The sequence below is a fragment of the Orcinus orca genome, chromosome 19, assembly GCF_937001465.1.
Source record: "Orcinus orca chromosome 19, mOrcOrc1.1, whole genome shotgun sequence".
NCBI lineage: Eukaryota > Metazoa > Chordata > Mammalia > Artiodactyla > Delphinidae > Orcinus > Orcinus orca.
In genome coordinates, this window is record NC_064577.1 from 38,135,090 (window position 1) to 38,154,697 (window position 19,608).

The following is a 19,608-nucleotide window of genomic DNA, read 5'->3' on the forward strand; positions in this document are numbered from 1 at the left end:
TGTCTATACAAGCTTACTTGAAATGGTTTGGATTCATGATTCACTGTCTGGATCATCCTTGTACCCTTAAAGTTACAAAAATCATTTCTGCTTCAACAGTATAATAAATTCATATTAAGACTTTTTGGGTTTTCCTTGGGGAAAAATATTATTCCTTGTGACTAAAGAACAGAACAGAGAAAAGAATGAAGCATAGGTGTCTTAGAAATATATTAGAAATACTGCAAAATCTTTCCCTGCAAATAGTTTTCACATTGTTGCCTAATGATAGATTGACAAAAGCCTGAGGGCTCAAACCCATCTGAAGGTGCTAAGTCTTCCAGTTTGCTTTTGAAAATGAAATATTAATGCCATTCTTTAGTAGTTCTAATCTCCCTCCCACCATTGTTCTCTTCCCTTCTTTTTTTTTAGTGTGAAGATGGAAAGATTTTTTTTTTCAAAGCACAAATAATTTATAATTCTTTATCATTAGGGAGAAGACATTTCTTTCCTTTTAAGTGCTTCCCTCCCACCCCCAAAAGGTAGCTTTTCCCAATTTCAAAAATAGTTTAGAAAATGCAGAAAAGGATACAGAAGAAAATAAAGCCCATATTTGTCCTTCTGTTTTCTTCTCTACTCAGATACACATACACACACACATATATTGGGGATCACATTGGACATACTGTTTTAAACCTGGTTCTTTCACTTAATATGAAATTTTTTCATTGTCATTAAATGTATCTCAATATTATGTTAAATTAATAGCTGTATAATATCCATTTAAACATTGCTTTTTTGTTGAACATTTATGTTGTTTCCAGGTTTTTTCACAATTATAAACAATATTCTGTAGAACTCCCAATCACTGCCCCCATTTTCTTATTACATTTTTCTGAGAGTAGCATCCTGATTTACTGGCTGAGAATTTGGACTTAGGTTTCAAATAGACCTGAATTTGAATCCCAGCTCCACTGCTCTTACCAGCTCTTATAGTCACTTAACATATAAGCCTCTGTTTTCTCATCTACCAAAGGAAGATAATATTAATAGCTGCCTCATTGGGTTGTTATGAGAATTAAATGAGATGGTGATTTATGTACGGTATCACATAGTGCCTTGGGATATAATATGTGCTCAGTAAAGTATAGTGGTTGTTTTTACTTACTATTATTGCACATACATTTCTGGTTATTTCTTTAAGATAAATTCTCAGAATTGAGATTGCTAAGGTAAAAATATTAATGGTTTTCAAATTTTTATAAGTATTGCTATTAAAACTTATGTAAAAATACTAATGTTTATAAAGCCCACCTCTTAAGAAAGTTGTGCTAATTTACACTTGCGGCCCCATCACATAAGAATGTCAGTTTCCTTGGGCTCTTGCCCGAACTTGATGTTGTTAAAATATTTTTTTGCAGAAACTAACATAACATTGTAAAACAATTATACTCCAATAAAGATGTTAAAAATATATATATATTTTTTTTGCAAATTTGTTAGGTAAAAGATTGGCATTAAAATCATTTATTCACTTACATTTTAATGACTAGATCCTCAGTTTTAAAGATTTTTCAAAATGTTTTGCAATGGCAATAGTTTGTGAAACTCAGAAATATTATAACACATTAATTTTTCTTAGAGAGAGGTGATCTGAATACTTAAGTCATAGAATATCTTTATATACCATTTTATTACTTAAACCAAGAGGTGAGTTTTTGTTAGTAGAGAGGGCCATTAGGCTTGCTTTAATGAGTATCTAAGATTTAATTGCAACTAAGGTATTCTTATTCACATACAGATGGTGCTAAAATATATGAAAGTAGTTTATTCTCAATTAATTTAAAATTCACCTTATACTTAATCTGCTTAATAAATCCTTTCTCCATAGATAAACTCCTCAATACTAGCAAAGTCTGTATGAAGTATTATCCTTACATTCTGGGGGGGATACTATGTGTTCCATTAAGATATTTGAAGTGTTCACAGATCTTTCTCTTCTCCCCCATTTTATTTTTGTTTCCCCAACTTTATTCTGTTTAAAAATTTTCATTCCTTTATCCATTTTTGCATCTATACTTAAAAAAAAAACCCTATTTTACTAGTTCTATTAATGGCATTAAATGAACAAAAGAACAAAGCAGTAGAATTTGATTTTAACTAATTACCTAATGTTGGTGCTTTCCGAGTATACAATCAGTACAGAGGTGAAATAGAACAATCTGATGTGACTACATTGTTTGAACAAAATTAAGTAGAAAATTAGTGATTTATAAAACTATACCCATTAATAGCATAATATAGTCTTGTTTTTAAAAGGACTGAAAATTAATGGAAGAAATTTTCCTTTCCACTAGCTTTGCAAGAAAGAAATAATCTTCTTTGAATATCCTCCTGTAAATCCCACTGCAAATTGTAGTCTGCACAGAACAGAATCATGGTGCCTAATCCTCCTCTTTTCATGGTTTAGTCCATACAAAGAGCAGAGCTGGAAATTGGATCTTTTGACAGCAGTTACTAAGCAACAGAATTTGGATGTTTTTGGTTAACATCCTAATATATCATGTAGCTGATTTGTTGAAGATTGTGCATGCATTAACTGAGAGAAGTGGACACCCCGGAAGTGACTACAGGTCCCTGTACTGCTGGGAGACGAGCACTTGTTGTTTTTGTTTAATACACTCTGTCTTTTGACGTTTGTATCTGTTCGGCACACAAAGGAAGATGGTGTATGTAGCTCTATAGTGGAATTTAACTTTCAGATCTTGTGACTTTTTATATTATTAAAAATACCCCACTCTGTCGCTCATGTCATGTGAAAATTTAAGAATTTTTCCTGAAAAGCAGGGAGAACAAATAAGGGATTTTAAGGTCATTCCAGGAAGCTTGAGTGCTTTGCCAAAAGTTTAGGTCCACTTCCTGAGGCAGTTTCATTAGAAGACAACTAATGTTTGCTTGGTCTGCTCCCAAGTTATTTTTAGAAACTAGAGATTATTACTGATAGCACCAATTTGAATTTGCTCATTTACGTTTTTATGTGCTACCAAATATGATTAGAGTATTCTTTCAACTAATTGCTGACAGATTTACTACATTAGGGATTTTCTAAGTCATCAGATTCCTACTGTCATCAGATTTCTACTAACTAGGTACTTCATGCCAGCCACTTCAGAACTGAGATGAGCTCTTACAGCCCCCAAAGAACCTGAAAATTTGGCTTCACTTACCTCAGAGCGCTAAAGAGGTTATAGAAAAAGGAAGACAGAATCTACTTAGTACACGCTTTGCTGTGGTTTGTGATTCTGAAAGGCTGGGATTAACATGGAGCTAATGCTGGCGTGTTCCCATTTGTATTCGTGTAGACTCCAGCGTCTGCAGCTGCTGCCCCTCCCCTGCACACAGGTGGCTCCCAGCTTGTCTGAAGATTCCAGGAGTGGGCTCTGTGCCTTGAGAGCTTGCTGTGTCCTTCAGGACCATAACAGACCTGCCCCTAAACCCTTAGCAGCAGGAGCCCCACACCTCCTCTCACAGGGCCTCCAGCATGCCTTTGCTGCAGTCCCAGGCCCCACACATTCCACGTTGTCTCTCATGACCCACTACACCTGCCTTTGCACCCAACAGTGGAGGCACCAGAGAGTTTAACGATGACAACCTCATTATGTCCACAGCTAGAGATAGACTATGGAACTCTGTTTTCTAGAGACGTTCTTCATCTTCTAGAATAGACCTCTCATTTTTTCCCTGTTGACTATTGACACTCTTTTCCACACTTTTCCTTTCTTCCGTTCTTCCATTCTGTTTCTTTAGCCTTCTCTTTCAGACTTCTCACCTGACTAAGAATACGTCTATTCTGCTAATTTTACCTGCTCTACAGGAAACTCCCTGATAGAACTAGGATGACCATACACTCCAATGTGCTGTGTGCAATCATGGTTTTTACCTGTTGTTCCAGCATGATTATTAACAACTCCCACCTTTCAAGTGTCCTGCTTTGCATGATAACTTCTATGATCCCCTTCTGATAACCTCTTCAGCAAGAAAAGACTTGAGCATCATACTTTCATCTTACTAAATGAAAGGATCAAAATTTAAGTTAATTTTTTAAAGAGTCTGTAAGATACCACTAGTAGCCCCAGCTTCAGCCCGCCTGGCTAAATGTTGTTTGGGCGTTTGGTCTGGAGCAGGCACTGTGTATTTGCTGTGTGCTGTTACTGACGGCAAGTTTGGCACTTCAGTTCTTCAATTCGAGCTGCGGCAGTTTGTACAATTTTACTTTTCTTTCATCTTTCCTTCTTGTACCTCTCCTCCTTTTTGGGTTTATCTACCTAAAGTTATGGTAGAACTTCCCAGCTCAGTATGTAAATATCTCACCTAGATTTTAGTCTGGCAGCTAAACGCATATATTTGCCAGTGGAATCTGAGTATCTCCTTGTTTAGCATTGGGCCAGGAAGCCAAGAATGGAAGAGGCTGAGGAGACTAGGCAGAAACATGGATTCAGGGAAAGAGTGATGACCTTATATTACACTCGTGACTACATAAGGAAAAGAATGTGTGTGTAAGAAGTGAAAGGTGTGTGTGTGTGTATTTAAATTAAAGCAGAGTTAACTGAAACTGGTCAGATTACAACTGGAATTGCATAGCGTTTGTCATGGTTAGTATGTTGTTAAGAGAGTTTGCTGTGAGTACTCCTATCCCCGTGGTAGTAATTAGTACATTAAGAGCTGTCTGTAAAAAAAACTAAATTAAAGACTGCTCTAGGTATTTTTCTTCTAAAATGTTATAGGTAACCCATGTGGTCAGCTGTGAAGTGATTTGTAATGCTTTGTGAATCACAGTATCTGAGATAAGTTAGTGAGACTGCATATAAATTTATCATCAGTTTAGACCCCAGCAGAGTCCTGAATAAGGTTCCTGTAGTCCTGTAAGCTTTAAGAAGGGAGAAGGGCTGATTCAGGGAAAGTGTAAAACTAATGCAAGTAGCCAGTCCATGATGTCTTGGGCCCCTGTGGCTTTAATCCACGATATTACAGCCTGTCAGACAGAATGATATGCTTGCATCAGAGCCCTTAGTAGAATTCTGAACAAATGTTTTAAAGAGCCAAGCATTTTTTTCAGTGACTTCTTAAAATCACCGGAGTTCGCAGGATACCACATTGGCTGCTATATGGTCCAGTTTTCAAAAAAGAGCAAAGAACCACAGTGGAACTGCTTCTAAACTTTTCCATTGTCTCTTCCATTTCTCTTCTGCTTCATCTCTCACCCACCACTCCCCATACACACAGCACCAACGCTGACACCTCTTCATTTTAATTCTTATTGACTGTATGTTAGTTCCTGCAGTGCTCCTAAATTTTCTCATCTCTGTGCCTCGTAATAATCAGTACACTCTGCTTAGAACACTTTCTTTCCTGTTTTTTACTGCACTGTTCATCCTTCAGGTCTCAGCTTAAATGTCACTTCCTAAATTTAGGAGACCATCGTTGACTCCATAAGCTCTTATCAGTAACAATAGGCTAAGTTATGCTGCGATAATGAACAACGCTGAAAATCTCAGGGGCTTAACACAACAAAGTTTATTTCTTGCTGAGATGAGCTCTTACAGCCCCCAAAGAACCTGAAAATTTGGCTTCACTTACCCACATTACTTGTCCGTCATGACTCAGAGGGGAAGCTCTGCCATAGTTTCTCAGAGATTCAAGCTAATAGGTAATAGAGACTCCATCTCACATGCGATTCCATGATAGCCAAGGCAGGATAAAGGATGTATGATGAATCAAGCAGTGGCTCTTAAAGCTCCTTTCAGAAAGTGATATACTCTGTACTCACATTTTACTACCCAAAGCAAACCCCGTAATCATCCCTAACTTAAGAGGGGGTAAGGAAGTATAATCCTACCATGTGCCAGAGAGAGAACCAGGATGTGTAGGGTATCCCCAAGGACTACCACCGCTCCCGTGCTGTATACCAGCACATCATCTTGTATTTCCTCTAACATCGTGATGCCATGCTTTATTATAGTTACATGTGACCTTACTCATTACTCTTTCCATTGCCTTCATTAGTGCTTGACACATAATAGGAATTCAAAAATATTTGTTGAATGAATGCATAGAACAACACTCCAAGATTCGGTCCTTAGCTCTTTATTCTTCTAGTTCTACCATTTCTCCTTGAAGATCACATGCCTCTCTCATGGTTTCAGCAGTCATTGCCCTGAGGGTGATGTCCATACCCTGACTTCAATCTTACATCTCCAACTACTTACTTGGTATTTCTACTTGAATTTAATGCATAAATTTAAATTTATTCCTTCAGTAAATATTTATTGATTACTTTCTGATAAGGCATTATATGAAGTGATGTGGATACAGAGATAAATACAATAGTACTTGCCTTCACAGGGCTTAAAATCTAGTGTAATATAGGGAAGAATACAATGAATCCGTTAATATATACACAATATACAAAATGCTATACCAAAGGAGAAGAGAAACAAGTGACTTACGGCAAGATGGAATTAGAACTTGTGTTGTTTCAACCATTGAATCCACTGAGCAAATATTATTACTAAATACTCTTCTATGCTGGGTACTGAGGATAACATGAATAAAGTTCTTTTTCCACCTCACAGTCCAGTGAGGAGACAGGTAGCTAAGGACGAAAGGCTAGGTGAGATTTTGATACAATGTGGGAGGGTGACTGAGGGGTATGGGGGATGGTGCAAAGGAAAGCAACAGAGGCATTCTTTCATGCATGCATACAGCAAACATTTATTAGGCACCAGTGAGGCATCAGATCCTGAAAACATAATACTGAGGAAGACAATTCCTACCTTAAATAATATAGAAAAAAAAGAAAAAATATATATATATATACACAGTATGTTGGGGAGGAACTTACCATCTAGATTGTCAACATGAGTTATTATTTTGCTTTTGTTTTTGTTGTTTTTGCATCTCTGAGGGCGACTTTTGAGCATAGAAAAGACCATGTGTAGCTAATTTGAGGTCTAAAAAATTAAAATTCAACATATTAAAATTATATAATTTAAAATCCAGTATTTCAACACAAAAGAAAACTTAAACTTTAAAAAGGTCCACCCCTGGGCTTCCCTGGTGGCGCAGTGGTTAAGAATCCGCCTGTCAATGCAGGGGACACGGGTTCGATCCCTGGCCCAGGAAGATCCCACATGCCGGGGAGCAACTAAGCCTGTGCTCCACAACTACTGAGCCTGCACTCTAGAGCCTGCACGCCACAACTACTGAAGCCCACGAGCCTAGAGCCCGTGCTGTGCAACAAGAGAAGCCACGACAATGAGAAGCCCGCGCAACACAATGAAGAGCAGCCCCCCTGCTCGCTGCAACTAGAGGAAGCCCACGCGCAGCAACGCAGACCCAATACAGCCAAAAATAAAAACAAATAATTTAAATAAATAAATACATAATAAATAAAAATAAATTAAGTCCACTTCTTTTATTCTATTTGTAAGTCTAGTAAAAGGTAGTTCAAAAAGAGACTTTTGTAACAGATTTCTTCAAATATTTTAAACAATATTTACACATTTAAAATATTTTATTTTCTCTTTGACGTACTTCAGTTGTTTAACAAACAAAACATTCTAAATTTCAAAGTAAATCTATAAGTACATTTACTTAGTAATAAATTAAAACTAATAATATAACTATGGTGAATCTCAGATTACCATTACCATTTGGAGGGCTATTAAAGTTATATTTTACCTTCCAACATAAAAGTTTATCAAAATTAATTATTCAACTGCATATTTTAAATTGAACTAGCAAGGCTAATCTGTTAATCTAACATGGTAAGTTAATTGTTACAGAAGTTTAAAGACCAACTATTCACAGATTGTCTTTAAACTTAATATGAAAAAGATTAATATTTTAGGTTTAATTTACTTTATTTCTATACCTAATTCTTAATCTTCTATAGTTAAAAGATACCCAGTAAGGAATATTGTGCTACTACAAACAAACTTGTGAGAGGCGTGGTTACCATCTTGGTGCACTGAGGTTACTTATCAATCAGATTAGGCTGGGATACAGGAATTAATTCTTACAGATGACACCAGTGGGATTCACTGAGCCCCAGTTATGGTCACTGGAATAGGAGTGCCCAACATTTACAAAAAGGCTGGTCTCAAGGCCTTGAGCACTTACATTAAATTTATACATAAATTAATTCTTCTGTCTGGCTTGAAATTGCTACATCCTTGCCAGCATATAACAGCTTCCTTCACTGTTTGCTTAATTTGCATTTCTTTGGTTATCTTAAGATAATGTCCTGTTAGCTTTTGTCTAGTTCTAACATGCATCTATCTGATCCTTTATACCAGCTTTAATTCTTTTGTAAACACTTTGGTTGCTGTGGTCTGATTTGAGTTGACAGAATTCTCTGCTTTCTGTGTTATTCCTGTTTGACAGGCCACAATTCTTATAGATAATAAAATGATATTCAGTTCTACCCTGCACATCCCTGTGGCTCCATCTAGCTCTTGAGTCATAACACTGAAGTCATGCTTCTGACATAGATAGGAGAGACCATTATGATAAACTTGATGGATTTGTCAGTTGATTAATTCCAGCTGTTCCTCAGCACGCCCCAATGTGACACATCCAGCTCTTAGAGCTGAAAGCAGCATTACCCTGCCCTTGCTCAGCCATGATCCAGCTGTGACATCTTGGGCAAGTCATTTAACTGCTTTGGGCCTCAGTTTCCTCCCTTTTAAATTGTAAGAACTCTTGGGCTTCCCTGATGGGGCAGTGGTTAAGAATCCGCCTGCCGGTGCAGGGGACCCAGGTTCTATCCCTGATCCGGGAAGATCCCACATGCCGCAGAGCAACTAAGCCCGTGCGCCACAACTACTGAGACTGCACTCTAGAGCCCCCGAGCCACAACTACTGAAGCCTGCATGCCTAGAGCCCGTGCTCCACAGCAACAAAAGTCATCGCAATGAGAAGCCCACACACCTCAACGAAGAGTAGCCCCTGCTCACCACAACTAGAGAAAGCCCACACACAGCAACGAAGACCCAACACAGCCAAAAATAAATAAATTAATTAATTTTTTAAAATTGTAAGAACTCTTCAAGTTCTGAAGCTCTATTAAATTCTAGTTTTGTGTAGTCAGAAATATTGGGTGTTTTACTGTGTTTGAGCATTGGTCAGGAATTAGCTAAATTTTATCTTCTTGGAAATTGTCATAATTATGGAGGGCAGTGAGATAATAAATGGTTTTGCTTTCTTCTAGATCTTTGATGATGCATATAAATCCCAGCTCAGTTGTGTGGTTGTGGATGACATTGAGAGACTGCTTGGTGAGTCATGACTTTTGCCATCGTACTATCCTTGCCGCATTACAGCTAATGTCTCACAAATTACAAGAGAAGATACAGGCGTTTATAATCTATAGGGCAATAGAAATACCTTTCTTTGTCTAATAAGGAAATATAACACTATCGCTTATATCTGAAGTCAACAATGGTATTCATGTTAAATATGCCTTATGACCGTAGCTGCATTATAAACTGCTTTCCTATAAGGGCCCATGTCTCATATTATTTTGTATCTTCCACAGAGTTCTCTGCCCATAATAAATGATTAGTAATTTTCGTTGATGGATATATTTGCTGTATACTATTTCTGAGCTGCCTGTAGCTTAGGGATTCCATTTGTGAACTTTGACAGAACTAAGGAAAGAAGGGTTTAGGGCTGGAGTGAAATCTACAGGTTAGCTGTAACACTTGGGGCAGAAGTTGTAATCTCTTTGTACATCAGTTTCTGCTCACATAAAAAAGAGACTGTATTCTCTTCCTTACTTATCCCACAGAGTAATTGTAAAGACAAAAATGAGATAATATTGTGAAAGTTGAAAACATTCTGAAAGTTAAAATTGCTCTACAGTAATTTTTTAAAATACCTATTAAACATCTCCTACGTTTAAGTGCACTCCTACAGAACACAAAGATGAATAAAACAGTCCCTGTACTCAGCTCATAAGATGTATTCTACAAATAAATGCCAGAACAGTGTTATTACTCTTACATTTTATTTCATTGCAAAAAAATAGATAAATCTGGAATAAATTCATTGTAACAATGGCTCAGGATGCTATAATAAACTTGATTGAAATTGAACCTACCTGGTAACTTAATAAATATCTGAAAATACTGCCAACACCTGGTTAACTAACCCCTTCTTCATTAAGGGGTCCATAATGGTGTAGTAATGATTTCACATTAACTGTTCTTACTACATTTTTCCCATGATTTTCAGACTTGTGTTACATCCTCTATTACTTCTTTATTTTCCTGTTTCCTAAGGCAATGTTTATTACAAAGCAAAGCAGGTATATCTATGAGGTCTTCTTAAATCAATAGTTTTATCCAGTGACCTGGGTTTTGGGTCTGCTATTTTTGATACACTTCAGCTCAGTTTCTGGGATTATTTCTTTAAAAGCTTTTAGGCACATACTCATAGCTCTGTGTAAAGTCCTTTATCTAAACACAATTGAGATGTGTGGTCATAGCAACAGTACTATGTCAGGAATGTGTGCCCTCTGAGTATATTTTCACTTGTATGAATAGTTATTATCCGTACTTATTTGTTCATTTATTCAGTAAGCATTTGCTGAGCCCTTACCACTGTGCTAGAATTATTAGGGTTTCAGAAAAATAAGTAGTAAGATGCTGTCATTATGCCATACATTGGCAAAAATTAATACAAAGTAGAATGTGCCATGTGTTCTGGATATTCAGAAAGGGGAGGATCACTTTTGACTTCAGAGGGCTGATGCCTGAAGACAGCTCTAAGCACAGGGCAAGGGTGCATGTGCAACATGCAGAGAAAGCAAAGCGGGTGGCATTAGTGTCGAATCTTGAAGGATGGGTAGAAGTTTTAACAGGTAGAAGGTTATTTGAGAAGTTCACTGTTCTTCACCATCTGTGGACCAATCTTAGTGGCTTTACCATCATTTCAGTTGTATTGAAGTACCTTACTTACATTATTATTACTTGCCATTTCCCCCTCTACCCATTTTCTAGTATCATGTTTTGTTGCCTGTGTACTCACTGTATTACCATGGCTTGCAGTAACTTCTTGGAAATGTTTAGTAAATACTCCTGGGGATTTTTTTTTCCTCTTTTAAAAAAAAAAAAACTGTCTCTGAATATCAGACAGAGATGTCTACATGAACTCAAAATGGATATTTAGACGCTTTTTTAAAAATTTACAGATAAGAGTTCTTACGTACTATTTTAAGCATTTAAGTTACTGTAGATATTTTGTCTTGTTATCGTTAGTTGCATGACTGTTATTTAGGACTGTGTTTACTCTTTTTTTTTGGAATTTTATTTTATCTTATTTTTATACAGCAGGTTCTTATTGATTATCAATTTTATACATATTGGTGTATATATGTCAATCCCAATCTCCCAGTTCATCCCACCACCACCCCCCAGGACTCTTTATGCAGAAAAATCAGAATGTTTGGAATATGTGCATATGTATATCGAATCCCTAAACATAGCAATGTTTCTCTTCCAGATTATGTCCCTATTGGCCCTCGATTTTCTAATCTGGTATTACAGGCTCTTCTTGTGTTACTGAAAAAGGCGCCTCCTCAGGTAAAAATAATATAAGGAACATTTTCACAGAGTTTCTCCAGTAAATTATACAACGGTGCACTCTCTAAATAAGCAGATTATCATAAACATATAAAATTTTCTTGTTGAAGAGATTTTGAAAGGTTGTCTGGTCTGGCCTTCTGCCTTAAGGTAAATGATTTTCTTAATCACTTTTCTTAATCAGAGAAATTTTCTGTTCTTTTTCTGAAGATCTCAAAATCCCAGTTTCAGTTAGTATTCTGTGTTGCTTTATAACTTCACCACCATATTACACATCCCTACTTCCCTCCGTTTCCCATGAGAGATATTAATACATGATAGTAATGTAGAAGGGATTAAACACATGTTCCCATTTGTTTTGTTTTGTTTTTCATTTCATAAGTTTTCCTAAGAATTTGTATTTGGGGTAATTTACATCCTGTAGGGAGTTTTGTTTTGTTTTTAGTTTTTAAGGATGAGCTTGAGTTATTTTTCTTGTGTAATGTGGCAGTTTTGAAGAGTGAGTTTATAGCCAGAACCTTGGTTCATGTGGTTGTAGTTTTTACTCATGTGGCTGTTGGAGACTGGTGATTTTGATAGGTTAACACATTTAAACTAACCTATGAGGGTTGGTTAAATATGTTAATTATGTAGAGGCTGCCAGAGCATGTTTGGCTATGACATAAGACATGAATTCTCTTGGTTGATTCTGCATGTTGTAACCTTGAAGAAATGCCAATCAAAGGCAGATACAAAGGGGTGAAGCACTAACTCAAAAAAACATCTAATGTCTGTATGGGAATCTCATATTTGAAGTTAGAGATATAAACTAAGCTGTATGGAAAATATTTAGTGTTAAGCTGGTGAATCTAATATTTAATTTAACAGTTAAAATTATATGTGTGTATGTGTTAGGCCTAAAGGTAAAGGACTTGTCTTGACTTTCTAGGGTTTTTTTTTATTTCCCTAAACTAGTGAAAAGAAACATACAACAACCTTGAAAATTTACTACATATTTGCACAGTGAAAGGATTTTTTCAAATCATTTTTCTGTAAACTGTTATTCCCAGGAGTTGGAGTTTTAGCTTATATTGAAGCTGAAATTAGAGGTGTGAGAATTTTTTTCTTTTCTGATTCCTTCAAAAAATATGTATATAGTTATAAAGCAGAAACTAACACACCATTGTAAAGCAATTATATTCCAATAAAGATGTTAAAAAAATTTTTTATGTATATAGATATATCTAAAGTTTCTAGAATAAAAATAACCCCAATAAATAAATTTTTAAAATATATATATCACACACAAAAAAAATCCTTTTTATGAAATCAGCATTTAAAAAATTATAAGATTAGGAGACTTTTCCCAGGTATTAAAATTTACTTCTTATAATATTCAGGTTTTTAGCTAAAAATAATTTATGCTACAAGCCATTTGAGAGAAGAAAGAATAATTTTTCAATGGTACTTTTTAAACTGCTTATCCCTTTACATTGTTAAATACTATACACATGGATTTAAACAGAGACATCCCCTGAGAATTATTTGTAATCCAAAATAGATACTAATAGAAATAAATAGAACATATTGACAAATGATTTGCAAAATCTTGAATAAAGACTTAGGAATAACTTTTTGTTTTATAAAAATAATTGTTAACACCCTTGAGGAAAGGAACATTATCTTATGCTTTTAAATCTTACAGCATCTGGCACTGAGGTTTATACAGATATGCTTCATGAATAACTTATTCAAATATATATATATATATATATACACACACACATATATATATAAACTTTTAAATATTTTTTGAGTGTCCCCTCATTTTGGTGGGATTGAGTATTTAGTATTGCTGTAGTTTATATTTGGCAAGATATGACTAAAGTGAAAACATTCAAAAATAAGTAAAGTTCAAATGGCCAATAACACAAAAAGATACTCAACATCATTAGCCATCAGGGAAATGCAAATCAAAGCCACAGTGAGATATCACTTTATATCAGCTAGGATTACCATAATCAAAAAGTCAGATAATAACAAGTATTGATATGCATATGGAGAAATTAGAATCCTTATACACTGTTGGTGGGAATAGGTAAATTGTGCAGCCTTTGAAAAACAGTCTAGCACTCAAAAAGTTAAAGATAGTGTTACCATATGACCCAGCAATTCTATTTCAAGGTATATACCCCAAAGAAATGAAAATATAAATCCACACAAAAGCTTGTACATGAATATTCATAGCAACATTATTCATAATAGCCAAAAAGTGGAAACAACCCAAATGTTCATCAAGTAAAATAAACTATGGTATATACATACAATGGAGTATTATTTGGCATTTAAAAGAAATGAAGTACTAATACATGCTATAACATGGATGAACCTTGAAAACATGCTAAACAAAAGAAGCCAGTCACAAACAACTACATATTGTATGATTCCATTTATATGAAATGTCCAGAACTGGCAAATCTATAGAGAGAGAAAACAGATCAGTGGTTGCCTAGGACTGGAGGGGTGGATAGGGAGAATGAGAGGTGACTGATAATGGGTGCGGGGTTTCTTTGGGGGATGATGAATATGTTCTAAAATTGATTCCAGTGATGGTTGCACATATCCGTGCAATCTACTAAAAACCATTGAATTGTACACTTTAAGTCAGTGAACCGTGTGTTATATGAGTTACATCTTGATAAAATGGTTACAATAAATAGATACATAGATAGATAGATACATAGATAGATAGTGTCAGAAGCTTAAATGATGAAAGGAGGATTCCATGCAGAGCTAGAGGTAAGGAGTGAGCATACAACATACATGGTCCAGATTGGAAAAAATCTTAGAAACAGGAGTTGAATCCTTAAAAAAGGGCTGTGGAATGAATTTCTCTAAGGATTGGAAAGGAAGGATATAGGAGCATGTAAGAAGTAGAAGATAGATCTAGTTGCCTTAGTGATTGGAAATGGTGGGGATTCTCTTTTAAGAGAATACCAGCCTGTCCTTAATCAGAATTTGGTGACTCTGACCTGGACTGCTAGATGACCTGCTGTATAAGTGAATCAGTGGCAGAAGAAGGTAACATTTAAAATATTTCTAGTTGGCATATATTTAACAAAATAAAAATATGCTTTCTCTGTACCACCTTGCTTTTTTAAATTAGTTTGTATTCTCTCAGGACAATAAGGGAAAATTTTTCAGGCTGATCCAGGGTCAAGACTATTTGTCATTCTAAAGTAGAAGCATTCACTTTACCAAACCATTATCATGTAGGTTTTTCAGATGTTTTCAATTAAATATTAAATGTATATGAATCTGAATGTTGTAGAGATTCACAGACTGGTAGAAAGCTATTATTTTGTCACTGTCAAGAAAACAGAAAAGTTGTAGGCATTTTTCTTTCAAAAGAGGAACTGTACATGCATACACTACAGTAATCATATCAGTCACAGAATCCTTAATTTTGCATTTGTTGTAATTCAGCTTTCACATAGAAAAATTGTATGTGCATGTGTGCACATGCTCAAATAAAAGAATCCCTTCAGGGGTACTATGTTGTTATGTATCAAGATATTCTTTTTTTCTACTTCTCCCCCTCCCCCATCTCCCCTCCCTCATTGTAAATTGGCTTATTAAAACTGGTTCACAAGCCTTCCTTTTTTCCCTTTGTGATTGCTTTGGTCTTGGATTTTCAGTGTAGGACTAAAAATTCAAGTCAGATTTCAGTTACTAGGATAATTTTCTTTGAATTTTAAATTTTTCCAAGTTAATGCATAGATTTTTAATGAACCCAGTATTCAGTGGATTTGCTTTAAATTTAGCTGGAGAGTTAATTTCATGATTGATTTATTAGCCCTTTGAAAGTATAAAAAGTGGTATCTGTAGTTCATGAAGACTGAAAAACATCATCACATTTTGTTTAGCATCTTTTTAAAACCAATTAAAAGCTTTTCTAAAATGGATTGAACAGGAGAAAATAAAACATGTTCCCTAAGTCTTTATTTCAATCAAGTTTCCCTGTGTTCTGCAGGAGAAGAGATCGAGGGGGGATAGAAAAATTGAAAAGGGCTGTCCCAGCAGGGAGCCACGCCGCAGAAAAGGGCTGCTCTGAGAACTCAGCAGCAGTAGCTAAGAAAGCTCCCAGCCTGCTTCATCTACATGCAGAGTCACACAAGGCATGGGGGTGCTCACCATCACCACAGAGGTTTCACATGTGCTTCCCTGCTGATTCTTGTGAAAAGCTAACAATTGGCTTGGAGGGTAAAAGACCACTGCAGTTCACCCTCCCTGAGCTGGACGTACAATTTGTCCAGTGTTAGGAAATGTCCGGCTTAGCAGTGAGAGGCTTGAAGACACCCCTCCTTCCAGTGAGATTCCTAAAGCCGGCTCTTTTGCTTGATGACACTGGGGCTCTTTTCAAGCTTTGCAGATTTATGGAAGTCGAAGGGAATGTGCCTTTCAGGATCAGGAGGATGAAAGCCTTAGTCTTCGTGTCAAGGAAGAGGCAGTAGTAATGCAGTAAGGCCAGGTAAATCTTCCTGCAAACTGCAGCACCAGCGGCTTTATGATTTTCCTCATAGGTCTCTTCTGGCACCTTCTTTTTTTTTCTTTTTGGGAGACAAAGTGCCTGAAAAGGAACTCCTCAGCTGTAAAATGACATGACTTCCAGTTTCCTCAACAAGTGTGAGAGTAGTTAAGCCCATTAACCTGACTGCTTTAATGTTTACCTGACACTTTTGCAAATCAGTTTGGAAGACTTCATCCATATGTACCAGAATAACCTTGTAACTAATGGAGAACCACTCCTTTTTCACTTCAGTGCTTCCCAGCCTTTTTCATATCATGGCATGTAGAAAATGATAACATCTGATGATGTACTTGGGTAAGTGGATGAGGCCATTCACAGCTGGCCAGAGATGCAGCCACGCCAAGTGCCACAGCCTTCCCAAGGGCTGACGAGAATTGATATCTTAGAACACTTATAATTCATTCGCAGCATGCCAGCTGGAAAACTCTTTGGAAACTGTAAACTTTTACAAAAGAAGATCACTCCAAATTAATAGCAATATTACTGAAGTAGAACTTGGACCTGACAGTTGTTAGAATTTTAGCTGAAAAATAAAAGTTGTTGAAAAAATTACTTCCTTACTGCTCTGGCACTTAGGAATATTACCTGATAAGAAAGAAGTAGGGCTTAGAGCTGGGAAGAGTATAACTAACAATAAGACACTTAGTAAATTCCTGATGGGAACTCAGGCAGACATATTTGTTTCTCCATGGGTTTAATTTAAGATCACCAGTCTCTCTACAAGATTGCTTTTTCTGTAATCCTTATATGACATCTCAGTGCAATCTTACTTCGGATATGTTATTAGGAGTCTTGGTGATATTAAGCAACTCTTCAGTCTTTGGGTTGCTTTAGCAAAATAACCAAATAATGGAAGAGGTTCCAAATCACACAGGCCTAAACATGAATATCTCTCTATCTGTTCAAAATTAACTCTGGCTAATGACTACAATATGACTCAAGAAGATATATACCCACTTTAAGAGAGAGGTTTAGTAATTTTGCCAGACACATTAATTGTAATCACTGATGTGGTGACTTCTGCATTGGACTTCTTTATAAAAAATCTGTGTGATGATTGACTGTTTTGTAGCCCAGTTTTCTCATTTATTAAGTCAGTGACATTAGATGGCTACTATAGTTTAAAAAATTCTCTAAAAGTGTACTTTACTTACTAGGTTATCTCAGAAAGTTCTATGTAAATTGAATATATATAGAGAGAGAGAGAGAGAGAGAGAGAACAATTTCAAGTTCATCAAAAAACAGTGAAAGACCTTTTTTTTTTTTCTTAGATTCCATATATATGTGTTAGCATATGGTATTTGTTTTTTTCTTTCTGACTTACTTCACTCTGTAGGACAGACTCTAGGTCCATCCACCTCACTACAAATAACTCAATTTTGTTTCTTTTTATGGCTGAGTAATATTCCATTGTATATATGTGCCACATCTTCTTTATCCATTCATCTGTTGATGGACACTTAAGGGTAAGACAGGAATAAAGACACAGACCTACTAGAGAATGGACTTGAGGATATGGGGAGGGGGAAGGGTAAGCTGTGACAAAGTGAAAGAGTGGCATGGACACATATACACTACCAAATGTAAAATAGATAGCTAGTGGGAAGCAGCCGCACAGCACAGGGAGATCAGCTCAGTGGTTTGTGACCACCTAGAGGGGTGGGATAGGGAGGGTAGGAGGGAGGGAGACGCAAGAGGGAAGAGATATGGGAACATATGTATATGTATAACTGATTCACTTTGTTATAAAGCAGAAACTAGCATACCATTTTAAAGCAATTATACTCCAATAAAGATGTTAAAAAAAAAAAAGAAAAACAGTGAAAGAAATTTGGTGAGTCCTTTCATGAAGCATTGCTGCAGATATCTGCTAAATAAAACCATGTTTTCAAAATAGGGCTTTTTGTTTTGTTTTTCAGTAGAGCACATCTAAAATATGTATTAATTAATGCAAAAAATTATAAGATAAATATATACATACACACACACCATTTTCAGGTAGCTCAAAATTAAATATCTAAATTTTAATCATAGAAAAATGCTAATGGTGCTGAGACAAAATATCCTCTCACTGCCTTAAATATATTAGTGTGACTTGACATCAGCGTTAGAAAAGTGTTGATTATACCATCATAATGTTCCATGGGGCCATGAATCTAGTTATGAGTATCCTCTCTGCACAACTTACTCATTGTATTGGACTTGGAGTCAGAAAACCTGAGTTTGAGTCTTAGCACAGCCCTGGCATTTTAGTCTTGAACTAGTCCCTTAATACCTTTGTGTCTATTTCTTCATCTGTAAAATGAAGATAATTCCTCCTTACCTACCACAGTGACGGCCAACTCACATAATGTAAGTTCTATGTAAACCTGCGGGCTGCACAGATATAAGGTATTAATGCCTGATTGTGAAAAGCATAGAGTTACTGAGAAGTAGGAGTATGCTGTTTCCACAGAGAATGTCATTTGTAAAGAATCAGTTTATAAAGTCCTATCCTTAAAAAAGGATGAATGTTTCTCTTGCGTGATTTGAATGTTCCCATTGCTTGGAGCCTAGGGGTTGACATCTAAGATTCTGTTTCTTCCTGTTTTCTTAATGTTTCAAAGTTCTTAGGGGTTTAGTATTTTATTAAGGCTGTTGTATAGAACTAGAAATGTATTTCCCGGCTGTTGTTTTAAGAAAAGAGGTGCCTTTAGATAGTCCACAGAACCTCTTTAGCATTTAAGATAGGAAAACTAAAGAATGTAACTGTATATAGCAAATTTCCATGGAAAGTGAGTTCAGTGTTTCAAGTTGGAATGCCCAGGTTCAACTTCTCTCATTTGTAATACTGGAAAAAGAAGTAAAGGCACCCTGCTTCCCCATCGCCCATTCACTGAAATTTAGAAGCTTCCTGAGTCCTAAGACAAATACTCTGGTCTGGGGATTGGAGATCCCTATTATAAAAGGGAGAATGAAGTAGAAACAGGAATTTCAGAGTTCAACAGCGTGAGGAGTAGAGAGAGAGCCAGGGCTTGTGGCCATTGTGGGATCCCAAGTACACTACCCATTACACTTGTCCTTAGCCTCCAGGGACTGGCCCTCCTTCCTTTTTCCCTGTAGCTACCTGTTGCTTGTGACTAAAGTTCACCTCTTTTTCTAATCCAAGGTGGAACAGGATAGCATTTCACAGCTTCTCTTCTACCTACCTTTCCCCAAAACAAATACACAGATCTTTGAAGATCCGTAAGGGTTTATACTATATGACATAACAACTATTGGGTGAGAAGAACCAATAAGGGGAACCTTACAAAGGGTCCAAAACAATCTGTCAGTATTCCTGATAGTTATTGGAATGTAGATGGAACAAGGCCTTGATCTTTTCACGTCACAGCTTGGTCTGTAACCACGTTTTCATCTTGACAATCCTGCTTA

General features: G+C 36.3%; 1 protein-coding gene across 4 annotated transcripts in view; it reads left to right on the plus strand.

Annotated features, from left to right (window-relative positions):
* NSF (N-ethylmaleimide sensitive factor, vesicle fusing ATPase) overlaps positions 1–19,608 on the plus strand; it is a 156,813-nt gene that overhangs the window by 117,432 nt on the left and 19,773 nt on the right. For 3 of the 4 annotated variants that reach the window (XR_007473258.1, XM_033439002.2, XM_004275690.4), the window contains exons 16-17: positions 9,251–9,317; positions 11,545–11,624. Coding sequence is in view for 3 of the 4 variants with exons in the window: in XM_033439002.2 (XP_033294893.1) it covers positions 9,251–9,317; positions 11,545–11,624 (147 nt within the window). In the remaining variant the exon portion in view is untranslated. Of the gene's footprint in view, positions 1–9,250; positions 9,318–11,544; positions 11,625–15,636; positions 17,869–19,608 lie in introns of those variants that run through there. The other variant, XM_049701430.1, reaches the window with a different exon arrangement.